General features: G+C 45.2%; 1 protein-coding gene across 2 annotated transcripts in view; it reads left to right on the top strand.

Annotated features, from left to right (window-relative positions):
* The window catches only part of adcy8 (adenylate cyclase 8 (brain)), a 47,803-nt gene extending 27,986 nt beyond the window's left edge, over positions 1 to 19,817 (top strand). Inside the window, exons 8-18 of one of the 2 annotated variants that reach the window (XM_068341260.1) lie at positions 3,482 to 3,679; positions 7,019 to 7,119; positions 7,291 to 7,492; positions 9,048 to 9,137; positions 9,562 to 9,734; positions 10,892 to 10,970; positions 13,790 to 13,948; positions 16,736 to 16,882; positions 17,951 to 18,043; positions 18,321 to 18,435; positions 18,527 to 19,817. In XM_068341260.1, the coding sequence (XP_068197361.1) occupies positions 3,482 to 3,679; positions 7,019 to 7,119; positions 7,291 to 7,492; positions 9,048 to 9,137; positions 9,562 to 9,734; positions 10,892 to 10,970; positions 13,790 to 13,948; positions 16,736 to 16,882; positions 17,951 to 18,043; positions 18,321 to 18,435; positions 18,527 to 19,026 (1,857 nt within the window). In that variant the 3' untranslated portion in view covers positions 19,027 to 19,817. The remainder of the gene's footprint in view (positions 1 to 3,481; positions 3,680 to 7,018; positions 7,120 to 7,290; positions 7,493 to 9,047; positions 9,138 to 9,561; positions 9,735 to 10,891; positions 10,971 to 13,789; positions 13,949 to 16,735; positions 16,883 to 17,950; positions 18,044 to 18,320; positions 18,436 to 18,526) is intronic. The other variant, XM_068341262.1, reaches the window with a different exon arrangement.
* Positions 19,818 to 20,295: the final 478 nt, after the last annotated feature.

Here is a 20,295-nt window from a genome sequence, read left to right as displayed (position 1 = left end):
AGTCTTGAGTGTCTGTCGGCTGGTTCTGGTCCCCTGAACCCCCTAGAGGGTCCAGCTGGTCCTCGCTGACCCGCGTATTGATCGAGTAGGTTGGAGAATCAACACGCCCCCGCTGCTTTCGATCTTTCATAGTTAAAGGAACTCATCGCGACTGTTTTCTTTCTTTATTAGGTCTATTTCCTGCTGGAGGCGCCGCAAACTGACTCCCCCAAGTCATAACTTCTAATCGGCCAACTTATTTTGGGTCGTTGGTTTAAAACAGCAGATGGGTGTTAGCTTAGCATGTGGCTAACTTAGCTTAGCATGTCCCATAGGAGGGTACAAACTCATAAGTTGGACTGTTTCTGGATCAGTATCTTCTCTCAGATCGCCTTCCTGGAGGTCGGGTACAGGAAGTAGAATAAAGAGCAGCGGTAACCCAGTAACCAGGTGATGGTATCGGTTACCGTTGACCAACCATCGTCTTTAATGTCTGTTGATAAACGGCGTCGTATCGCTGCTCCTACGTGACCAATCAGGAGCGCTGGAGGAGGAGCCTACAGTCTCTCTGTACCGGCTGAGCGGTTCTGTCGTGGCCTCCTTCATGCTTCGCTGTGTGCCTGCTGGCTCCCATGATGCACTGCAGTGTCACAGTGCTTTCACGTCAAGGTAGGGGGAGGGGGAGGGTGTTTCCTCAGAGGGCCTGGTTACCGCGGTTACACAGTGAAGTACTGTCCGATGATCCCCGTGTTCGTTGTCAGCGTCGGACCGTGGTCGGGTTGGGTTTGGGTCGACATTGGCCATGCTAGCTGCTACAAGCTAGCCGTCACACACTAGCTGTGGTTGTCGCAGCTTTTAAACCTTCACCATCAACGGGTTCTCAGTAAAGGAAATCGCGTGTTTTCAGCTATGTCGACGACTACGTACTGTATTTCAGACTCAGAAAGTAAAACTCTTCCTCTGGGATCCATCGCCGAGCAACCGCCTCCTCTGACTAATCGCGTCACGATTGGACGGCTGAGGGCAGGGAGCCTATTGATTTTATAAAGTGGCCTATGAAGCGTTCGATCCGGCCCTCCACGTCGCTTCCCCATTGGCCCCTGGGGGACTCTGGAGTAGCGCTACTCCTTCACTCAAAGTGGACGTCCTGCAGCTCTTCTGAAAGAGAACATCAGGAGTCCTACGGACGGGAACATTACTGTCTTGGGTTTGAATTCTCGGCTCGATAAATAACGATCACGTCCGGAGGAAGAAGCAGCTATAAATAGCATTTATATAGCATCTATATGCGTTTTATATATATATATATATATATACACACAATATATAAGCACTTTAATGACTTCCTGCTGCCTCCATTAAGCACAGACTTATTTTTACCCATGGACAGCACCAGGAAAACCATCTTTACGCTAAACGAAATCTGTCTTCTTGAGCGGCGTCAATCGATCATCAACATATTTCCCATAATGCAATGCTAAATTCCCCGGAGCACACGGGAATCTTTGATGGATTCGCTTTGTTTGGTAAAAACAAAACAGATTCTGGCGTTGGGCTGGATGTCCTTTCAGAAGGACGTTATCCACACGCAAATGAGCCGAGATCGTTCCGGACGAGCTGATTGGACGGTTCACATGTCGGAAAACCTCTTCTTATCCGATACCATAAAATGCCGTTCCGATTGTCTGGGTTATAATGAGCGCCGTGTTTTCTCCTTCCTGCCGCTGTTGATATGTTAATGATTTGACACGGGGGGCCACCCATTTCCATTTATATGCAGGAGTGGTTTTGTCAAGTTCAAGTCCACCCCCCCTCTTTATCTCCCAGAACAAAAATGTCCGATTTATTCCGCCAGAGAGGCGTTTTTCGTTCAGTTATCAATCAGGACTCCTGATTCTATACTTTCATTGACGTACAGCCCATTTATTCTTATCTGCTCATTTAAAATTTAAATTTTAACTTTTCATTTCCTCTCACGATAAATCGGAAACAGACGCACCGAAGCGAAGTTCTTTATCCTGATGGGAGGAGCAGCTCCGCCCGTCTGTGGTTAGCAAGTTAAACGACTGATGTTTAAAAGCTTGTTCAGCCAATCAAAACCTTCAGAGCTGTAAATTAAACCTTTAATGATCTTTTTTCGAGACTCCGTTAGCAAACGTGTATAATCGTGGCGTATGACTTTTATTATTGGGGATTCATGTAGAGTAGGATGGAATAGATTGTTCTGGTTGGTTTTCTCAATTTATTAATTCACCAAAACTTTATTTATTCCCAGGTTGGGAATCATCTTTTCTTTCACGCATTCTGAAATGGTTTTTAATTGTAGATTTACATCCCAGATTCTAGAAAAAAGTGTTAAAAATAGAAGAAAAATTGGAAAAAAAGAAAAGAAAAAAAGGAAAGTGTTTGCATTGTCCCCACGACAATGTGTGCTAGCGTGTGCTAGCACGTGTTAGCACCTGCTAACGTGACTAACAGAGCTGTTTAGGTTGAGGGAAGGATTGGAGTGTTCGTGTCCCCCTCTAACGGAACATTCATTAACATACATGTAACTTTGTCCATCTCATGATGTCGTCCCTATCATCTCATCTCATCTCATCTCATCTCATGCTTCATATATTTTAACAATCACCAGTTTTGTGCATTTTCATTCCTTCACATTGACAGACACAAACTGCAGCTTCTGTATAATGTGTGCATAATGAGCACGTGAACTCCTGGTGAACGCCTGATGAACGCCTTGTGAACGCCTGGTGAACATCTGGCTAACACCTAGCGGATGCCTGGCGAACGCCTAGTGAATGCCTGGTGAATGGCAGGTTAACACCTGGTGAGCGCTGGGCGAACACCTGGCGAACGTCTGGCGAACGTCTGGCGAACGCCCGGCGATAGCCTGGCGAACACCTGGTGAACACCTAGTGAACGCCTTGTGAATGCGTGGTGAACACCTGGTGAACACCTGGTGAACGCCTGGTGAACACCTGGTGAACGCCTGGTGAACACCTGGTGAACATCTGGTGAACACCTGGTGAACGCCTGGTGAACACCTGGTGAACATCTGGTGAACACCTGGTGAACACCTGGTGAACACCTGGTGAACACCTGGTGAACGTCTGGTGAACACCTGGTGAACGCCTGGTGAACGCCTGGTGAACACCTGGTGAACACCTGGTGAACGTCTGGTGAACGCCTGGTGAACACCTGGTGAACGTCTGGTGAACACCTGGTGAACACCTGGTGAACACCTGGTGAACGCCTGGTGAACACCTGGTGAACGTGCGGCGGGTGAATGACAGATGCATGACTTGCTCTGGGCTGTCTGTCTGGTTGTGGACGTTGCATTTTGGTCCCCTCCTCTCTTCGCTCCCCTTTGGGTTCTGTTTCTCGGTGGATGTTCTGACGGTAACCGTGTGTCTGTTCTTCTTCTTTCATTTGGAACTTGAATGAAACAAACAAAGGGGGACAAGCAGGTTCATTCTATGTGCATGTGCTTTCCCCCTAGACTCTGGCTGCCCTAACGAGAAATTCGATAAATCTGCTTCCAAACCATCTCGCACAAGCTTTGCATGTCCACTCTGGTCCTGAGGAAATTAACAAGCGAATAGAGAGCGCCATCGACTTACGGAGTGGCGATAAGTTGAGAAGAGAGCATATCAAGCCCTTCTCACTGATGTTTAAAGACTCCAGCCTGGAAGAGAAGGTAGCTGGGGTTTTAGACAGATCACTGTTGTTCCTTTCTCTCTCCCTCCTCATCTATTCTTAGACGAAGACACTCAGAAGCACAGCAACCCAATATTTGTTTTCCCCCTCCATCATGAGTAAGCTAAAGGAATAGAACACGTTTTTAATTTTATCTTGAGTTGCTGTGAGGAAAGAAAAACCTTACGGCTGAAGTCTGGGTTGTGGAGTCTGCAGCTGGCCGCTGGAACGACGACGAGCTAACGGCTAACGGGTTTTATTGTTATTGTTATTAGGGGAATTTACATTTAGATAACACGTCGATAAATCGCACTTAAAAACTAACTATACATATTTTTGACAATATTTTTCCGCTTTGTGCTTTAAGTAATAAATATTTGTTACACCATAAAATGTAATTGAAAATCAGCACAAATTACTGCACAAGTTTGAAAATTAGCTCCTGCCACGCCCCAAAATGTAGGTAAAAATTTCCAAAATAAGCTAAAGCAAAGTTAAAAATTTTATTTTTGATATACAAGCGTGAAAAAACATTTAAAACTTTTCCCTTTACGGATCATTTTACAGTCGATCCATATTTGTCTGAATCACACCTCCATCTCACCGTCTCTCACGACAGGATAAATAAAGTTATTCAAACATCCGCCGGTGCCTCCAGACTCCACATCGATGAGGATTAATGAACAGCGAAGCCAAACATTTCTGTCCCCGTCCTGCAAACAAACCAACTGAAATCCGACTCCCGTCGACGTCGGCTGTTTGAACACCGTTTTTGCCGACGATCCGATTGGCCGAACGCCCTTCAGTTTACTCATGACTCCACTTTTGTTTTTAAAGTTTTCAAAGTTGACTTGTTCGACTTTTTTTTTTTTCTTTTCTTTTTACAGGAGCGCACTGCATTCACTGATGAAAAGAGCATTTCTGAGACGCGTCCTCAAACAATAAGACCTTCAGGTTGAGGCAGATGGGTAGTTCATTACCTCTAGGATGGGCTAGCAAGGATATATGATCACAGCCCAAATGGAGAGACTATTATATACGTATTATACGTACGTATACGTATATAACACGTATTATATATGTATTATATACATATTATAAAATTACAACTGAAGAGCAACGCAATGAATATGTCTGTGTAGGTTCTCAGTTATCCAGGTCATTGTTATCCGAAGCTGTTTAAATCAATCCACTGGACTTTAATCAAGTTTCTTGAAGACTTTCTCACCTCTCAACCAATCGGCTTCTTTCAGTTGTCGTAGTGGGGTGACACCACAAGAACTGAAGAAGCCCCTTTATTTATTGGATAAAACGAGTTCCGACAAAATATATCCCTTCAAATTTCATCTGGTTCCGTTCGGTTGGGCCTAAAAACAACTTTATTTAACTTCTTGTAGAGATTCAAGAGTTAGTGAAAGGTACGGAAAAGTATTTTCAAGGCAAGAACGCAGTCACGTTTAGTAGAATATCCCCATTTTCATTGGAATAGCATTTAAAACAATTCCATTATTTCTCTTTATTTTGATATTTTGGTGCATAATTGCAATAAACACCATTAGACTTTTTATCCCAGTGATGCACTAGTAGGATTAAATAATTATAATCTGAGGGTTACGTCTGAAACTAGAATATTCTGAGCCATAATCGTAAAAATAAGACGAGTCTGGATGTTTTCTTTGGTGAATGCAATGTATTTCTGTAACTTTTTTGTCCCTGTTCTTTACATTTTTTTCCCATGAATTTGCTCACTGTTAACCCTTGAGTTGACCTCCACATTGGCCCTTGTCCCCCCCCACCCCCCCTCCACATGTGTCCCTCTTTGAATCCCGCAACCATCTTCAAAACCTCTCCAAGAACATTATTTTTGGTTGACCTCTTAGCCTCTTCAGTAAATGTGCAGTGATTTGCTGTTGGCCTCCCTCATTTTTTTTTGTTTTTTGGCTAAAGTTGTGACGAAGCCTGACACATCCTCTTGCTAATTTCCCAGCACCCTTTGAGAAAGAGACAGGGCGATGACGGGTCAACGGGGGTCACTGGGTAAAAACGTTTGAGATGGCGTTGAGTCTGGCTGTCAGCTCGCCGGTGACTCATCATTCTAGAGGCTTTCTCTAGGAAATTACTAATGCTCTCAAATATCAAATAGAACTTTTGCGCCGTTTCTGTAATTCCTCAATGGTAGAACTCATGAAATTAGCCTTCCAGGCTACTTGCGGCTAAATGAGAAGTTCGTAGAAATAATACATTCAGATTTAAATGATTAGCAGTAACATAATTAAATATGAGATGCATCCAAATTCCTTATAAGAAAGGAAAATCAGAAAATATCAGAACGTCGAACAGGAATTGCCATGTTGACATCATTATTTTGGTCACATGACACAGACGAGTCCTTCGGTAGATGTAAATACAACATAAAAGAAAACACTCAAAATATTAAATAACTTTTAAAAAAAACAATAAAATAACGCACTAATGACTGAAGCTGATTTTATTTTTATCCATATTTCCATCTATACTGACGACACAATTCGAGTTTAGCTTCCATCGGCTAACGAAAAATTGAATAATCGCCAATATTTCTTAATAAACTAATTATTAACGTTGAAAATAAAATTATTAGAATGCTTTCAGAAACTACATGTTTTCATTTCTCATCTTTTCGTTTTAGTACTTACAGTTAACCACGGATGCTAACAATAACGACATAGTGTTCAGCAAGTGTTAGCACGTAAGCTAACAATAACGTCAGACACCTTAATTCAAATTCAAGCAGTTTGGTTTGGGTAACGTTCATGTGTCATGCTTGTATTTCTGTTTGACTTTAGTTAGCGCGCTAGCACTTTTTAGCAACAGTTTCCTTTTCTTTGTTTAGCTTAAGTAACATTGTCATTTCTATAAACACATGGCAATTCTTATATTTTAACACAACCAGCATGAAATACGCGAAATTCCCGAGTAGTTAGCCAATGCTAGTTCTGCCAATGCTAGTTTACGCTAGTGGTCAAATCCAAAGAAACCTCATCAGGTTCTCCTGTTAGCTCATTCTGTCTCAGTTTCTAGCCCTCCGTTTGTTGTCTCTGACTCAGCTAGCAGCTAACGGCTAACAAGCTAGTGTGCTTGCCAGCTTTGCACCTTCCCCAGGACCCCCACAGCTAACCCACCAGCTCCTGTCTCTCTCTAATGCTTGTGGTGGAAACCATTGCATGCGTCTGTTATCGGTGTGAAGGCATGTCTGAGATGCATCAGGACGAGTCCAAGTCTTCTCCGTTGGTCTCAAAACTTGTTTCCCTTCACCTCCTCTTCCTCCTCTCTCGCTCTCCTTCTTCCTTCCATGTGGCAGTACTCCCAAATGAGGGATGAGGTGTTCAAGTCCAACCTGGTGTGTGCATTCATTGTGCTCATCTTCATCACCACCATCCAAAGCCTGCTTCCCTCCGCCAGGTAAGAGAGAACCAAAACCAGAGAACAAACGAGACTTTCTTTTAAGATCCCAAACCAAAATTACAAATACTTTCTTGGAGTTGGGGACAAATAGAACCGTTTGGGTTAAGAATAGAACTTTTTTATCTTCCTTTTGCGTCTTTCTAGTCACTGTTGTGTGTGTTCCTGCAGGACGGTAACCATGGTGATCCAGTTCTCGGTCCTCATCGTCCTCCATTCTTGCCTGGTCCTGGTGACGACGGCCGAGGACTACAAATGTCTGCCACTGGTCCTACGTAAAGCCTGCTGCTGGATCAACGAGACCTACGCCGCCCGGAACGTCATCATCTTCGTCTCAATCCTCATCAACTTCCTGGCAGCCATGATCAATATAGTGAGTTCAACTTCAAGTTTCCGCCTCTCAACTTATTGATTATTGATTACAGTTCATGTTTGTTCACGTCCCACCAACGTTTGGCTGTTTATTTTAATTTTTTGGTATGACTTGAGGAGTCGTTTGGAAGTCAAAGTTCAGAAACTCACTTATTGGTCAGTAGAATATTTATATTTTATTTCGTACTTTATGGAGGATTGAAGGCTGGAATTTCATCAGTAGAGACATCTGTAAGTAGAGGTACCACTGTATTAATATTATTAATAGTATAAAAATACTGATAGAATATTAGTGGAAAGGAAAGGTGTACAAACCTGTGGTGAGACCAGCGATGTTGTTTGGTCTAGAGACAGTGTCACTGAGGAAAAGACAGGAGACAGAGCTGGAGGTAGCAGAGATGAAGATGCTGAGGTTCTCTCTGGGAGTGACCAGGATGGATAGGATCAGGAATGAGTACATCAGAGGGACAGCACATGTTAGAGGTTCTGGAGATAAAGTCAGAGAGGCCAGACTGAGATGGTTTGGACATGTCCAGAGGAGAGATAGTGAATATATTGGTAGAAGGATGCTGAGTTCTGAACTGCCAGGCAGGAGGCCTAGAGGAAGACCAAAGAGGAGGTTTATGGATGTAGTGAAAGAGGACATGAAGGTAGTTGGTGTGAGAGAAGAGGATGCAGAAGACAGGGTTAGATGGAGGACACTGATTGGCTGTGGAGACCCCTGAAGGGAAAAGCCGAAGGGAAAAGAAGAGTAGAATTAATAGCATAGTAGATTAATATAGGAGTAATTATAGTACAGTATAGTATTATTAATAGAATGGTGTTAACATTGATATAGTAGTATTAATAGCATGGTATTAGTAATAGTAATAGTATAGGAGTACTAGTAGTAGTTGTAATAGTAGTAATATTAATATTACTAATATAGTAGTATTAATAGTATAGCATTTTTTTAGTATAGTAGTCCTAATGATGTAGTAGTAGTAGCAGTATTAGCAGTAATAGTAGTAATAATAGTATTAGTTGTATTGATAGTGTAGTAGAAGTAGTAGTATAGTAGTATTAATAGTGTAGTATTAGAAGTGGTATAGTAGTAGCAATAATATAGTGGTAATGATAACATGGTATAGTAGTAGTAATAGTAAAGTATTAGAAGTGTTGTTATTTCTATTAATATTACAGTACTATTAATAGTATAATTGTAGTAGTAGTAATAGTACTGTAGTAGTAAATAGCAGAGTAGTATTAATAGTGCATTAGTGGTAGTAGTGTAGTAGTATTAATATTAGTACTAGTAGTACAGTGGGCGGGTCTTCTCCCTCGACTCTGTTCTCTGAGGGTCCGTTCGCTGATTCTTTGTCTTGGGGTCAGAATCACGTGGTTTCCTGCTCGGCTCTCGTTCTCGCCCTGTTTTCTCTGCCCTGAGCTGAATGTCCGATCCAGACATCTTCAACGATTACAGAGCGATGACTCACGTACGGAGGGGGAAGTGTTTCACCCTTCAACAGTTCACTCCTTCTCTCTGACGATAATCCCCCCCCGTTGGTCTCCCACAGCTGTGGTGTGATTTCGACAAGTCCAGCACCTTCAGGAATCAGACGTACAACGAGTCGGCCTCCATCCCAGACATCTGCTTCTACCCAGAGGTACCGGCAAAACGAGTCGCCTGAATTCTGCAGTCAGGTCCATCTGTTGTGTTTCTTCACTTCTGCGACGGAGGCAAAATGATTAATTAAACATCCTCGACATCTGCTGACGCCCGGAGGGAAGTCTCGTCTCGGAGAGCGGCGACCGATGGAGCCATCAGGACGTCACACAACACATAAATTATCCTATTTTTGCTCATACAAAATGCAGCAGATTGATGGTTCCGTAAATTCTCACACATCTTTGTGTCTCACGTATCTCTGCATGTGGATGACATTACCTTATTTTCTTCAGAAGGGCTGCTGGGAGTTCTTGTTTTTAGTTCAAAACTGAAATACTAGCTAAAACAGACTAAAACGAGGTTGTTTGTTCTCTCGTTCAACAGTCTTTCTACTTAAAAAGACCTTTCTATGTTTGTGGCAGTACTTCGTGTTCACGGGGGTCTTGGCGATGGTGACCTGCGCCGTGTTCCTGCGCCTGAACTCGGTGCTGAAGCTGGCGGTTCTTCTGGTGATGATCGCCATCTACTCCCTGCTGACGGAAGCGTTCTACACCTCGCTGTTCGTTCGCTACGACACCATCCACCACAACACAGAGTGAGTGTCCGGAGCGCCGCGACACTATCGCACTCACAGTTGGGTATCGTCAAAAACGTCGCATCAAGAAGCATTGAACGGAATCAACCGTCGCGTCTCCGTCTTCAGAAAAGCCTCGCCGACTTTATTTCTCGACGTAAATTTTGCCACGTGGGAGAAAACCGGTGATAACACGACGACCTTTATGGTGACAAGAGGCAGAAGCATCCTGAGCAAATACATGAAACACCTGTTTGAAGTAGAGGAGCTGGCAGGAAGCCGATTCCTTCAAGGGACGCGAGCGAGAAGGTCAGGAGGAAATCAAAAGGAGACGATCAGAGTCTCCTCCTGGCTCAAGGGAGGGGAAAATTATTTTAGATTCCTACATCCTTTCTAAAAACCGGAGATATTGGAAACTGTTATCGCTCGGATCCTCTCAGCCCAACATCTTCACATCTCAGATAACACGATGATCCGCTTGTTGAGGATCTGCTGACAGAATCCTGGTTTTCGTTTGTCCGACCGGTCGAGCTGCTCGTCCAGACGTCGTATCTCCATCTCTCCGGTGGTTTTCCTCCGACACACACGGAAAAAACAGACCAAAATATTCCTACGAAACGACTTTTTAGAGACTTTTCTTGCCTTGAATTACAGTAATCCCTCCCGCATTCACGCTTCAAGATGCCCAGTTATTAGTTAATTAGTTAATTTCACTTATGGAACCTCCTTCAGAGGTTAATAATAAAGTTCTACTCTACTCTCTACTCATCGCTGACCAGCATCCAAAAGTGCGCTGCGTTCGGAGACTTGCGTGAAACACAAAAGTGCTTTAAATAGTCTGTAAGAGTGTAGGAAAAGGTAATACAGATATAAGGTGGTTGAATAACAGTAGGGGGAGGGTTCAGAAACATTTAAAGTACCCTAAATAATAAAATAAACAGTTTGTTGCTATATCGTGGAATTTCGTGTTGCGGGTGGTCCTGGAACGCGTTAACCGTGAGTAACGAGGGATCACTGTATTTTTTTGTTTTGTACTGTGCTGATGTCACATCAATAAGTCAACGTTGTGTAATTTGACCTGACTTTATGTTATTTGGTGTAAAACTCAGGAAGTATATTTGTCTTCTAAACAAAACTTCAATTTTTATACCAGCATCGTCGTTTATTTGCCCCAACAGAAACTTCTTGGGGACCAAAGAGACGTCTTTGCTCCTGATGGCCATGTTCCTCCTCGCTGTGTTTTACCACGGCCAGCAGGTAAGACAAAAAAACCCGTCGGTCTTTTACTTGATGTGGTACTTGATTGGTTTGGAACCAGAAACGGGACGTAAACCAATCAGGTGTTGAATCCTGCTGACCTCCGTGTCAGAGGCGACCGCGGGTAAACCCACTCAAAGCGCTTCGCATCTCAAATATGAGCCGCTTTCATGAAGACACACTCGGACCGGCGTACTGAAGGCAGCAGGTCTCAAGGCGCCGCTTTTGATGCTCTCTCCATGGCAACCTTTGATGATTTGGGTCGGCGCCGGTCAGAGATGGAGGAGAGCCGGCCTTAATCGAAGGCCTTTTGTAGCCCAATGAAAGTAGAATGCGGGACGCATTTGATGTCGTCCAGCGCCACATTGATTTACCTCCGGGGTCGGTTGCACCGCGGAGACCGCGACGGCTCACAGCGTGAAACGAGTAAAACCCACAGCTCCCACAAGGCCAGAAAAGAGACGGCTCCCTTTGAAGGGAGGCGCATCGTTCAGAACTTGGTCCAGCTGGGTTTTAACGGCGCGATGAGCCGCTTTTAAACACAACGCCAACTCTGTCGTCGCCTCTGTCGGCCATTACTGGGCGAGAGAAACAGCATGTTTGATTTTTATATTTCTTTAAAAAAAAAAAATCTCATTTTTCTTTCCTATCTAGAGTTTCGAATCCGTAGGGTGGAGATTGTGGCGTTAAAGTCCGGCCAATTATTCCGATCCGCTTATCGATAAATCGTCTGTATTGTTATATTTAATCTTTTCTACCCAGTCCTGTAAGGTTCGACCTCAACCAACTCAATCCTTTCCGGAAAGAGACGAAGTAAGACCGACTCGGACCAGTGAAGCTCCTAATCGTCGGAATTCTAGACAAAGAACGAGGCTTTTCAACAGAGGACTTGGAATGATTAGTCAATTGTTGGAGAAACACACAGGGAAATGAAAACACGAGCGAGTTCGTCTTCAAGAAAAGACGTTGAAGGGATTTTATTGTACCGAGAAGAAGGAGCCTATTAGAGCAGAGCGAGCGAGGCCTTTGCTCTTTTATTCTTGCTCTCTGTCGGTACAAGAGCCTCATCGAAGCGCTCGTTCAGCGCCGGTATCATTTATCTATCAGCGAGAGAATGTGTTGAGTTTAACGGTTCTTTGATGAGTCTTCCGCCGCGTGAGGCAGATCGTGGTTTCTTTAAGTGCCGGAGGAAACCAAACCGCATCCTTCTTACGTAGTAAACTAATGGCGGCGGCGTCCCGAAGCCAGATGAGGTCGTTCGTCATGAAACGGCTTCCCGCCGTAGCAGTAATTACATTATCAAGCGCGGTGAAGTTGAAGTATTTCATCAAGGCCACGCTCTTATTTTGAAAGGATAAGAGTTCGGTGTTTTGGAGCAGTAGATCGGTAATCAATAATATGACAAATTAGGTCATCGCCATGAGAGTCGGAATTAAAGAGCAAAAACATAAGAATGCAGTAAAAGTGATTTTAACATAAGCTTGACTCAACTTTAAATCAATGTGACGCATCGGTTAATTACTATCGAACTCGTACGTAAGAAAATAAAACCGCGGTGTGAAGGATAGTATTAAATCAGAGTCCACGAAACAAGTTGTCATAACATCTAAAATTATTATTAACCACAACCAGGAATTGTCGGATAAAAGATGCAACGCGTTTCCCTCGGAAAACATGGCAGGAATTCCACTATTTAATATCCGCGGTACAACAGGCAGTACAACAGGCAGTACAACAGGCAGTACAACAGGCAGTACAACAGGCAGTACATCAGACAGTACATCACAAAGTATGAGACAAGACACAAAGTGATGGTTAACATCTCTATACACTCTTTAATCCCGTAGGGGAAGTGACATGTGACCAGTCCCTGAGTTGATGGGGGGACATAGAGAGAGGTAATCAGGTGCTGGGGGGAGGGCAGGGCAGGATGAGGGTACAGAGTTCAAGGCTGTGGCAGGGGGCAGAGCTTAGCGCAAGTTAGCCTAGCCGCCGTGACTGTACAGCCGAACATTAGTCAGGAGACCTAATTACGCCGCCAGACAACAGCGGCTCTAATACTGAGTAAAATGATTTTACTCTAAACTTCTCGGAGGGTTAAGGGACGCCATGTTTGCGTGGCCCGGCCGCGCTCAGCGGCGGGTCGCGTCGGTTAACGCCTGAGCGACCCGATATTTCACCAGCAGCCTTCTCATTATCCTGCTGCCAACGCGGCGCTGCGGGCTCCACATTCTTAATTCAACAGTCAGAAAATCAGATTGAACCTTTTGCATTCACTCATATCATTAAGGGACTAATTGATACCAGGATTAATCACCAAACGGATTCCACCAGGAGACACGTAGAGCCTCGCCATCTGGCCCCGTCGATTAATTTTCAATATCAAAAGGTTTTTACCAATTTACCAACATGTACGAACTAAATGGAACCAACTTCTGTTTGGCTGTAATGTATTCAAAGGTGCAAATAGGGCATTCAGGGAAGCAATTTTCGTGGCTTATTAGAATCCTTTTACGGCACTCCAGATTGATTACACTCTCGTGCGTCCCATAGTTCATCCAACCGATAATTAATTTAGCCATTACTGAAGCACGGCTCGGCTTAGTCGTCATTTAAATTACAGCAAAGCCAGACTCTCGCAGCTTTTGTCGTTTGGCGTGTCGAAGCACGGCAATGGCGTTGAAGGCCACTTGGGCAACAGAAGCTACAACCCAACGAAGACTCCACCGAGTGTCTCGTCACACTTTAGGATAAAGTCATGGATACAGGAGATGACCATCGTGTAACATCTTGCTAATCTTGTTCCATGTCGTCTTCAGCTGGAGTACACCGCCCGGTTGGACTTCCTGTGGCGCGTCCAGGCCAAAGAGGAAATCAACGAGATGAAGGAGCTGCGAGAACACAATGAGAACATGCTGAGGAACATTCTGCCCAGCCATGTGGCGCGTCACTTCCTGGAGAAGGACCGGGACAATGAGGTCTGCCCGTTTGTTTTACTGTCATTCTCCTTTGTCCCATGTCATTGTCTTTCAATGTCTATCGCCATAATTGAGGAAGAAGAAGGGGGTGTAACCCAATATGGAACACCTACATTTGGAGCAAATCCTAATCCTTATGAGGTTAATCATTGAATTTTATTGACATTTAAGATGAAGCAAGGTAGCTTCTGTCTTTTGCTTGGACGAAACCGTTCTTGGTCGGGTACCACAGGAAGTAGACGACTTGGTATACATCAGCGTGAACACTTCAGGTTCTTCGGTTCCTCTACTTCTACGCATCTGCAGGTTTCACCTCATTTGCCTCTGCAGACCTGCTTCCGGAATCATTTCCCTGTAATCTTGTCCCTGAGCCTCGGAGTTTCCAGCAGTTAAAGAAAGACTCTGTAATCGCCTTTCAGGCAACGTTACCCAGAGAAACGAGGGGGTTGCGTTACTCAGCTGCGAGCTTTATTTGGTTCGCATGTGATTTATTCAAATAACACGTTGTCAGTGGGCAGCAGGGAACGCATTGATTTTTCCGTCGGTTGCTGCAGCAACTCCGCAGAGTCAAACTTTACGAAGTTTTCTGCTTTTGTTCTGCTGGTCTCTGCTGCCCTTTGCCTGTGGAGGCTCGAAGGCACTTTGGATGTGGTGGAAAGTCTGAAACAATGATATACACACACACACACACACACACACACACACACACACACACGCGGCTTTTTGTGTCCATACATCACACACTTCAGAGACTGTAGGTGGAACTCCAGGTCCAAGCCATGATGACATCAACAGGATGCCAGCATTTGGATCAGATCTGGCAAACCTAACTTTCCACTTCCTCCAACCTGGACTATCTACCAAACGGATGCCCCACTGACCAATCAAATGCCCCGAACTAACTATTAACTAACTGTACGAGATTTCCATTTCTAGCGGAGCCATATTTGGTAATTGATCATCGACCTGAAGGGCGATACATCCCAAAATAAAGTCCGCCTGTCTGGTTTGAATAACTATGCTGCTTCCTGTCAGCAGAACAATCGTTGTGACGGATCCTACCGGCGAGTCCATGTCCGCCAGCTGTACATCACCCCCTCCCAGACTCTGGATGTTGTTCAGATGTAGACCTGTTGTCATGGAAACCATGCCAAGAAACTTATGATGCATGTTTCTTGTGCAGATTGTCATGATTTTGAGATTTTGGCTGCCTGTCCTGTGTTTTCCTTCCGTCAGTCGTATCTTTAAAGAACCAGGACGAACAGGAACAGGAAGTGATCATTTTGAAACGGTGTGACCGTCGTAATCAAAGGCCAACCGATAAGTTTTACTAGTGTGAGCCTCCAGCAGTTTAGCTCTATACAAAATGATTTTAAATCCTTTAATACTGTATATCCACCACTGCTAATATTCAGGTTTGGATAAGCAAGTTATTTAATTCTGCTGCGTTCCTTTCATTAACCGTCGTAGGAGTCAAATCGCCGGAGTCAAAGCCCTGCATTGTCGTCATCCGCTCCTTCGTTATCGACTCGCCCAATCTGCCGTTTCCTCCCGAACAAAAGGCAAACTGTCGATGAATTATGAATGTCGGGAGAGCAGAGCTGATATAATTCTGCTCCCGTGTCTGTCCCTAATTAAAAAGGACACGATTAAAAATGCATCCGTCAGGATCGGTTGGGTCCTAATCACTCGTTACATTATTGAACAGGCTGTTTATTGTTCCGTCATTTAGCTGCCGGCTCATTAATGGGCTCCGACACCTCTGGAAAGGTGCTTGTGATCTTTGGTCTCTATCGGGTTACCGATAGTTGAGCGTCATTTATTCATGGCCACATTTTGAAGTCACGGGTTTCGCAGGTTCTAGTCCGTTGAATGAGAAGGAACGCTGGACCGAAATGTGTTCTTGTCATTTGTTGGTTCTCTTCCTTTGGGCTCAAGAGTCACAAGACCGCCATTGGTTAAACCGGTGAAGTAATTGACAACCTCCAAAGTCCTTCCTCTGACACTCCGGTGAAGCTGGAATGATGCTCTCGAAGGGTTAAATGTCGACATGTCCAACAGGCCTGTGATTGGTCGAACACAGGTGAACCTAAATGCATCCACATTCACCCAATTGAGGCGAGGGAATCAGGTTGAAGCCTCATTGAGGTCCACCAGACCTCAACCCAAAGGAAACAAGGACCGAAGGAGAATCTATCAGGGTCGCTGTCGCTCTCTTCCTCCTCCTCCTCCTCCTCCTCCTCCTCCTCCTCCTCCTCCTCGCCAGGACTGATGTCATCACGGAAGGGAATTAAATTAATTAGCCTACCAATCACTATCAGGGTTTGACCTCTGACTGACCTCATTTAGGTGCTTGCAGGGTCGAGGACGCCACGTCGAGGTCAACTGGTTGTTTTCACCCACGCAGACGACAAAGTTCAAATGGATTGTTAACAGTAAATGTTGATCTTTGGTTTCATGTTGACCAGGGTATTGTTAAAATGTATCCATAATGGCTTGATGAATGACTCCCAACAGTAACAGGCTCACTGGGCTTTGCAGTCGTGTGCCAACATTGCCCCCTGGTGGTGGAGTTAGGGTACTGTCACAACACTCAGCTCTATGTGTTGGTCAGGCTTCATCCGAGCATCACAGACACTATCTAATATTACAGACTGATGGATTAAAACCAAAACAGGGACTTGAACCTCCAAACTCGCCTTGAGCCACTGCTGTCGAACTAGGAAGCCATTGTAAGCCATAATCTTCCTCATCTAAGTGTTGATGCTGAGACTGGTGTCCTCGCAGGAGCTCTACTCCCAGTCCTACGACGCCGTGGGCGTGATGTTCGCATCCATCCCGGGCTTCGCCGACTTCTACTCCCAGACAGAGATGAACAACCAGGGAGTCGAGTGCCTGAGGCTGCTCAACGAAATTATCGCCGACTTTGACGAGGTGAGAGCGGAGCTTAAGTGTTCCCACTTTAACTTCCACACATTTCTCACGTCATTACCAAAGCATCCGTCTTGTTCTCCGGAATACTTCATAAGCAACTATTAATACAAAGGCGGGGATAACAGAGATGCTCCTACCTGCAGGTTATGGTAACGCATTTATCTCAGATAGAGAGAAAAACACTTACGTATAATAAGGGAAGGTCTCTTTCTGTTCGTGAAGTACAAGACCAAGATGAATCCATCCTGTATTGATTTCCCTCAGGATTTATAAGCATCAGATTCCGGATTGTTACGCTTTAGTTTGACAGTTCAGGATAGTGTCCAAAACTACAGTATTTTCCGCACTACAAGGCGCACCTTTAATTTTCTCAAAAACCGACAATGCATCTTATAGTCCAGTGTGCCTTATATATATAAAAGTTTTGAAATAGACCATTCATTGAAGGTGAGCCTTATAGTGCGGAAAATACTGTACGCTTGTCATCCTTCATAGGTTTTGTCTCTCTTTAAGCTCAAAGCAAATGGATCAAAAAGACTGTATCCAAGAAGTCTTTACGTCAGTCAGGCAAATTTTTTCTGTCACGTGTTGGAAAACGTTAAAGTCGGATAGTTTGACTTATCCGGTTTACAGTGCATCCAAAATGGACAAGCTGATATTCCATGCCTTTTTTTTTTCTATGTCGGGTTGATAAATAAAGAACTGATGTTCATTATCTGTCATGACAAAGTTTCTCGGTGCATCTCTGGGCTCCGGCTTCAGGCCAGAAGGAGTTCCTGAAACATGGAGCTTCCCTTTGGAACAACTGGAGGAGTTTGCATGTCCCCCGGTACAAACAGACACCAGCTGAGCTCCGCCGCCTCGGGCCGTCCTCCTCGCTCTTCTTCTTCAAAAACTAACAAGCTCCTCTTTTAGCCTTGGGGGAACTGGCCTCTGGGGCGACAGGCAACCAGATGGGACGGTGACTCATGCTGTGGGGGGGTTACAGAATAAGATCAGAAGCTGCTAATCCTGGTTGTTTGAGTCTGTTTCGAGGCTGGATGACGATGTTTCCAATCTCTACCTCAGCTCCTCGGTGAGGATCGTTTCCAGGACATCGAGAAGATCAAGACTATCGGCAGCACCTACATGGCCGTGTCTGGTCTGTCGCCTGAGAAACAGGTGAGGCTTCACGTCAAACACTAACAATAATCGTTTACTTGCCAACAGAGCTATTATTACCTCTGCCGCTGAGGTTCTAACCCCGAGCTGTGGTGTAATATTACTTTCCTCATATTTCTACTTTGTTAAAACGACTCAATGAGCTGGAAATAAAGAACCCAATCTCTGGCGCTTGGAGGGTTCAGTCAAACTTCTTCACGGTTTAATCGTCGGTTCATTTTGTCTCGGTCCTCCGGTCAGTCCTGACCTCCAGCTGACTCTTCTCTGTTTCTTCCAGCAATGCGAAGACAAATGGGGCCACTTGTGCGCATTGGCCGACTTCGCCATCGCCCTAAACGAGAGCATCCAGGAAATCAACAAGCACTCCTTCAACAACTTTGAGCTGAGAATCGGTAGGAGGTCGTGGTTCCTCTTCCTGTCCACGAGACACTTTTCATGGACCTCCGTGAACCTGGTTCTCATTTAACCCCTACGTCTTTGCAGGTATGGCCCACGGCTCAGTGGTTGCAGGCGTGATCGGCGCCAAGAAGCCTCAGTACGACATCTGGGGGAAGACGGTGAACTTGGCCAGCCGGATGGACAGCACGGGAGTCAGCGGCAAGATCCAGGTGCCCGAGGAGACCTACCTGATCCTGAAGGAGCGCGGCTTCGCCTTCGAGTACCGCGGCGAGATCTACGTGAAGGGCATCAGCGAGCAGGAGGGCAAAATCCGAACGTACTTCTTGCTGGGTCGGGTGCAACCCAACCCGCTCATCCTGCAGCCCCGCAAAATCACCGGCCAGTACTCGCTGGCGGCGGTGGTGCTCGGCCTGGTGCAGTCGCTCAACAGGCAGAAGCAGAAGCAGATCCTCAACGAGAACAACAACTCTGGCATCATGAAGGGCCACCACCACTACAACCGCAGGACGTTGTTAGCGCCCGGTGGCTCCGACGTGGGAGGGGGGCATCACACTGAAGCAGCCGATAAGACTGAGTTGTCCTGAAGACCTGACGGTAGTTTTGAGTTCAAATCAGGTCCTCAGAAGCAGAGCTGCCCTTCAGGCGGGAACGGACCCGGTGGTTGAGGTGAAGCTGAAGGACGCCAGGTGTCCGGACGGAGGGTGGGTCAATGCGTGGTTCTGGGGTTTTACCGGTGGCTGCTGGGAGATAAAAAACAGGGACGTCCTGTTCCTGCACCAGAACAGAATGCTAACTTTACCCAAAGACATTCCTGTTTGGTGCAGCTAACGCTAGCAAAAGAAGCTAAAGGCTACAATGACAAGAAAACATGAAATTAAATATCAATCATCCACATTTAACCACTTAGCTAGTTGTTAGCTAGTTGTTAGCTAGTTGTTGCAGACAACTTTTGTCGGCCTCTGTTAGCTTAGCAATTTCATTTAGCATTAGCCATCGCCACCAGATGAATCTGACTCTGAAACATGTTAGCGAGTGCTATTCTAACCCAAACGGATGCTAGCAGTGAATGTACAACGTTTAGCTGGTCGCCAATGACAACGCCGTCATCTCTTCCGTCTCATCGTTTGGGTTAACTTTCCTCTGGCTCCTCCCACTCAGGTTAAACTCAACCAGTGGGAGTGTTTCTCCCTTCTGAAGCAGCTCTGCTCCGCCGGACTAAAACTCCACTTCCTGAAGGAGGACGAGGACTGAGTGGAGGTTCTGGTGTGGGTGGGGAGGGACCGGATGGGGCCCTCATGGGGCCCTCGGGTGGGTGTGTGTTTGATCCCCTCCGACCAACCCGACCTTCCCCCTGTCATTTTCCCCTTTTTATGCCCCCCCCCCGCCCGAACAGTGACCCGCCCCCCCATCCCAAACCTATATGCCCCGCCCAATCTGACCCTCGCCCGCTGTTGATGTTTCTTTTTTGTATTTCTTTTATATATGAAAACAATAAAGGGGTCTAATTTTTTATACAAACTGTGTGCTGTTTCTGTTATTTTCTATGTCATCAGCTTTAAATCTAATTTAAATATTCTTATAAACATAGTAGAATTTTTTACATTTTGCAAAATTTCTTTAACTGCGCCTGGAAAACAAAATTTTTCTTCTTCATTAATTTTGAATAATCGTCTTAATTTCATCAGAAACAAAAGCAGATCTAGAAAGTAACTCAACTATTTGTCAGGTGACACAGGTGGAACATTTTACCCCATCAGGTGGTGCTTCAGGTCTGATGTGGTGTCTGCTGCGGTAACCATAGCAACCTCTATCTGAGGCGCTAAGAGGCCGACGTTTAAGTTCTGATTCCGGAT

Source organism: Antennarius striatus, chromosome 18, assembly GCF_040054535.1.
Source record: "Antennarius striatus isolate MH-2024 chromosome 18, ASM4005453v1, whole genome shotgun sequence".
Taxonomy (NCBI): Eukaryota; Metazoa; Chordata; class Actinopteri; order Lophiiformes; family Antennariidae; genus Antennarius; species Antennarius striatus.
This window is presented reverse-complemented; position numbering and strand designations above follow the sequence as displayed.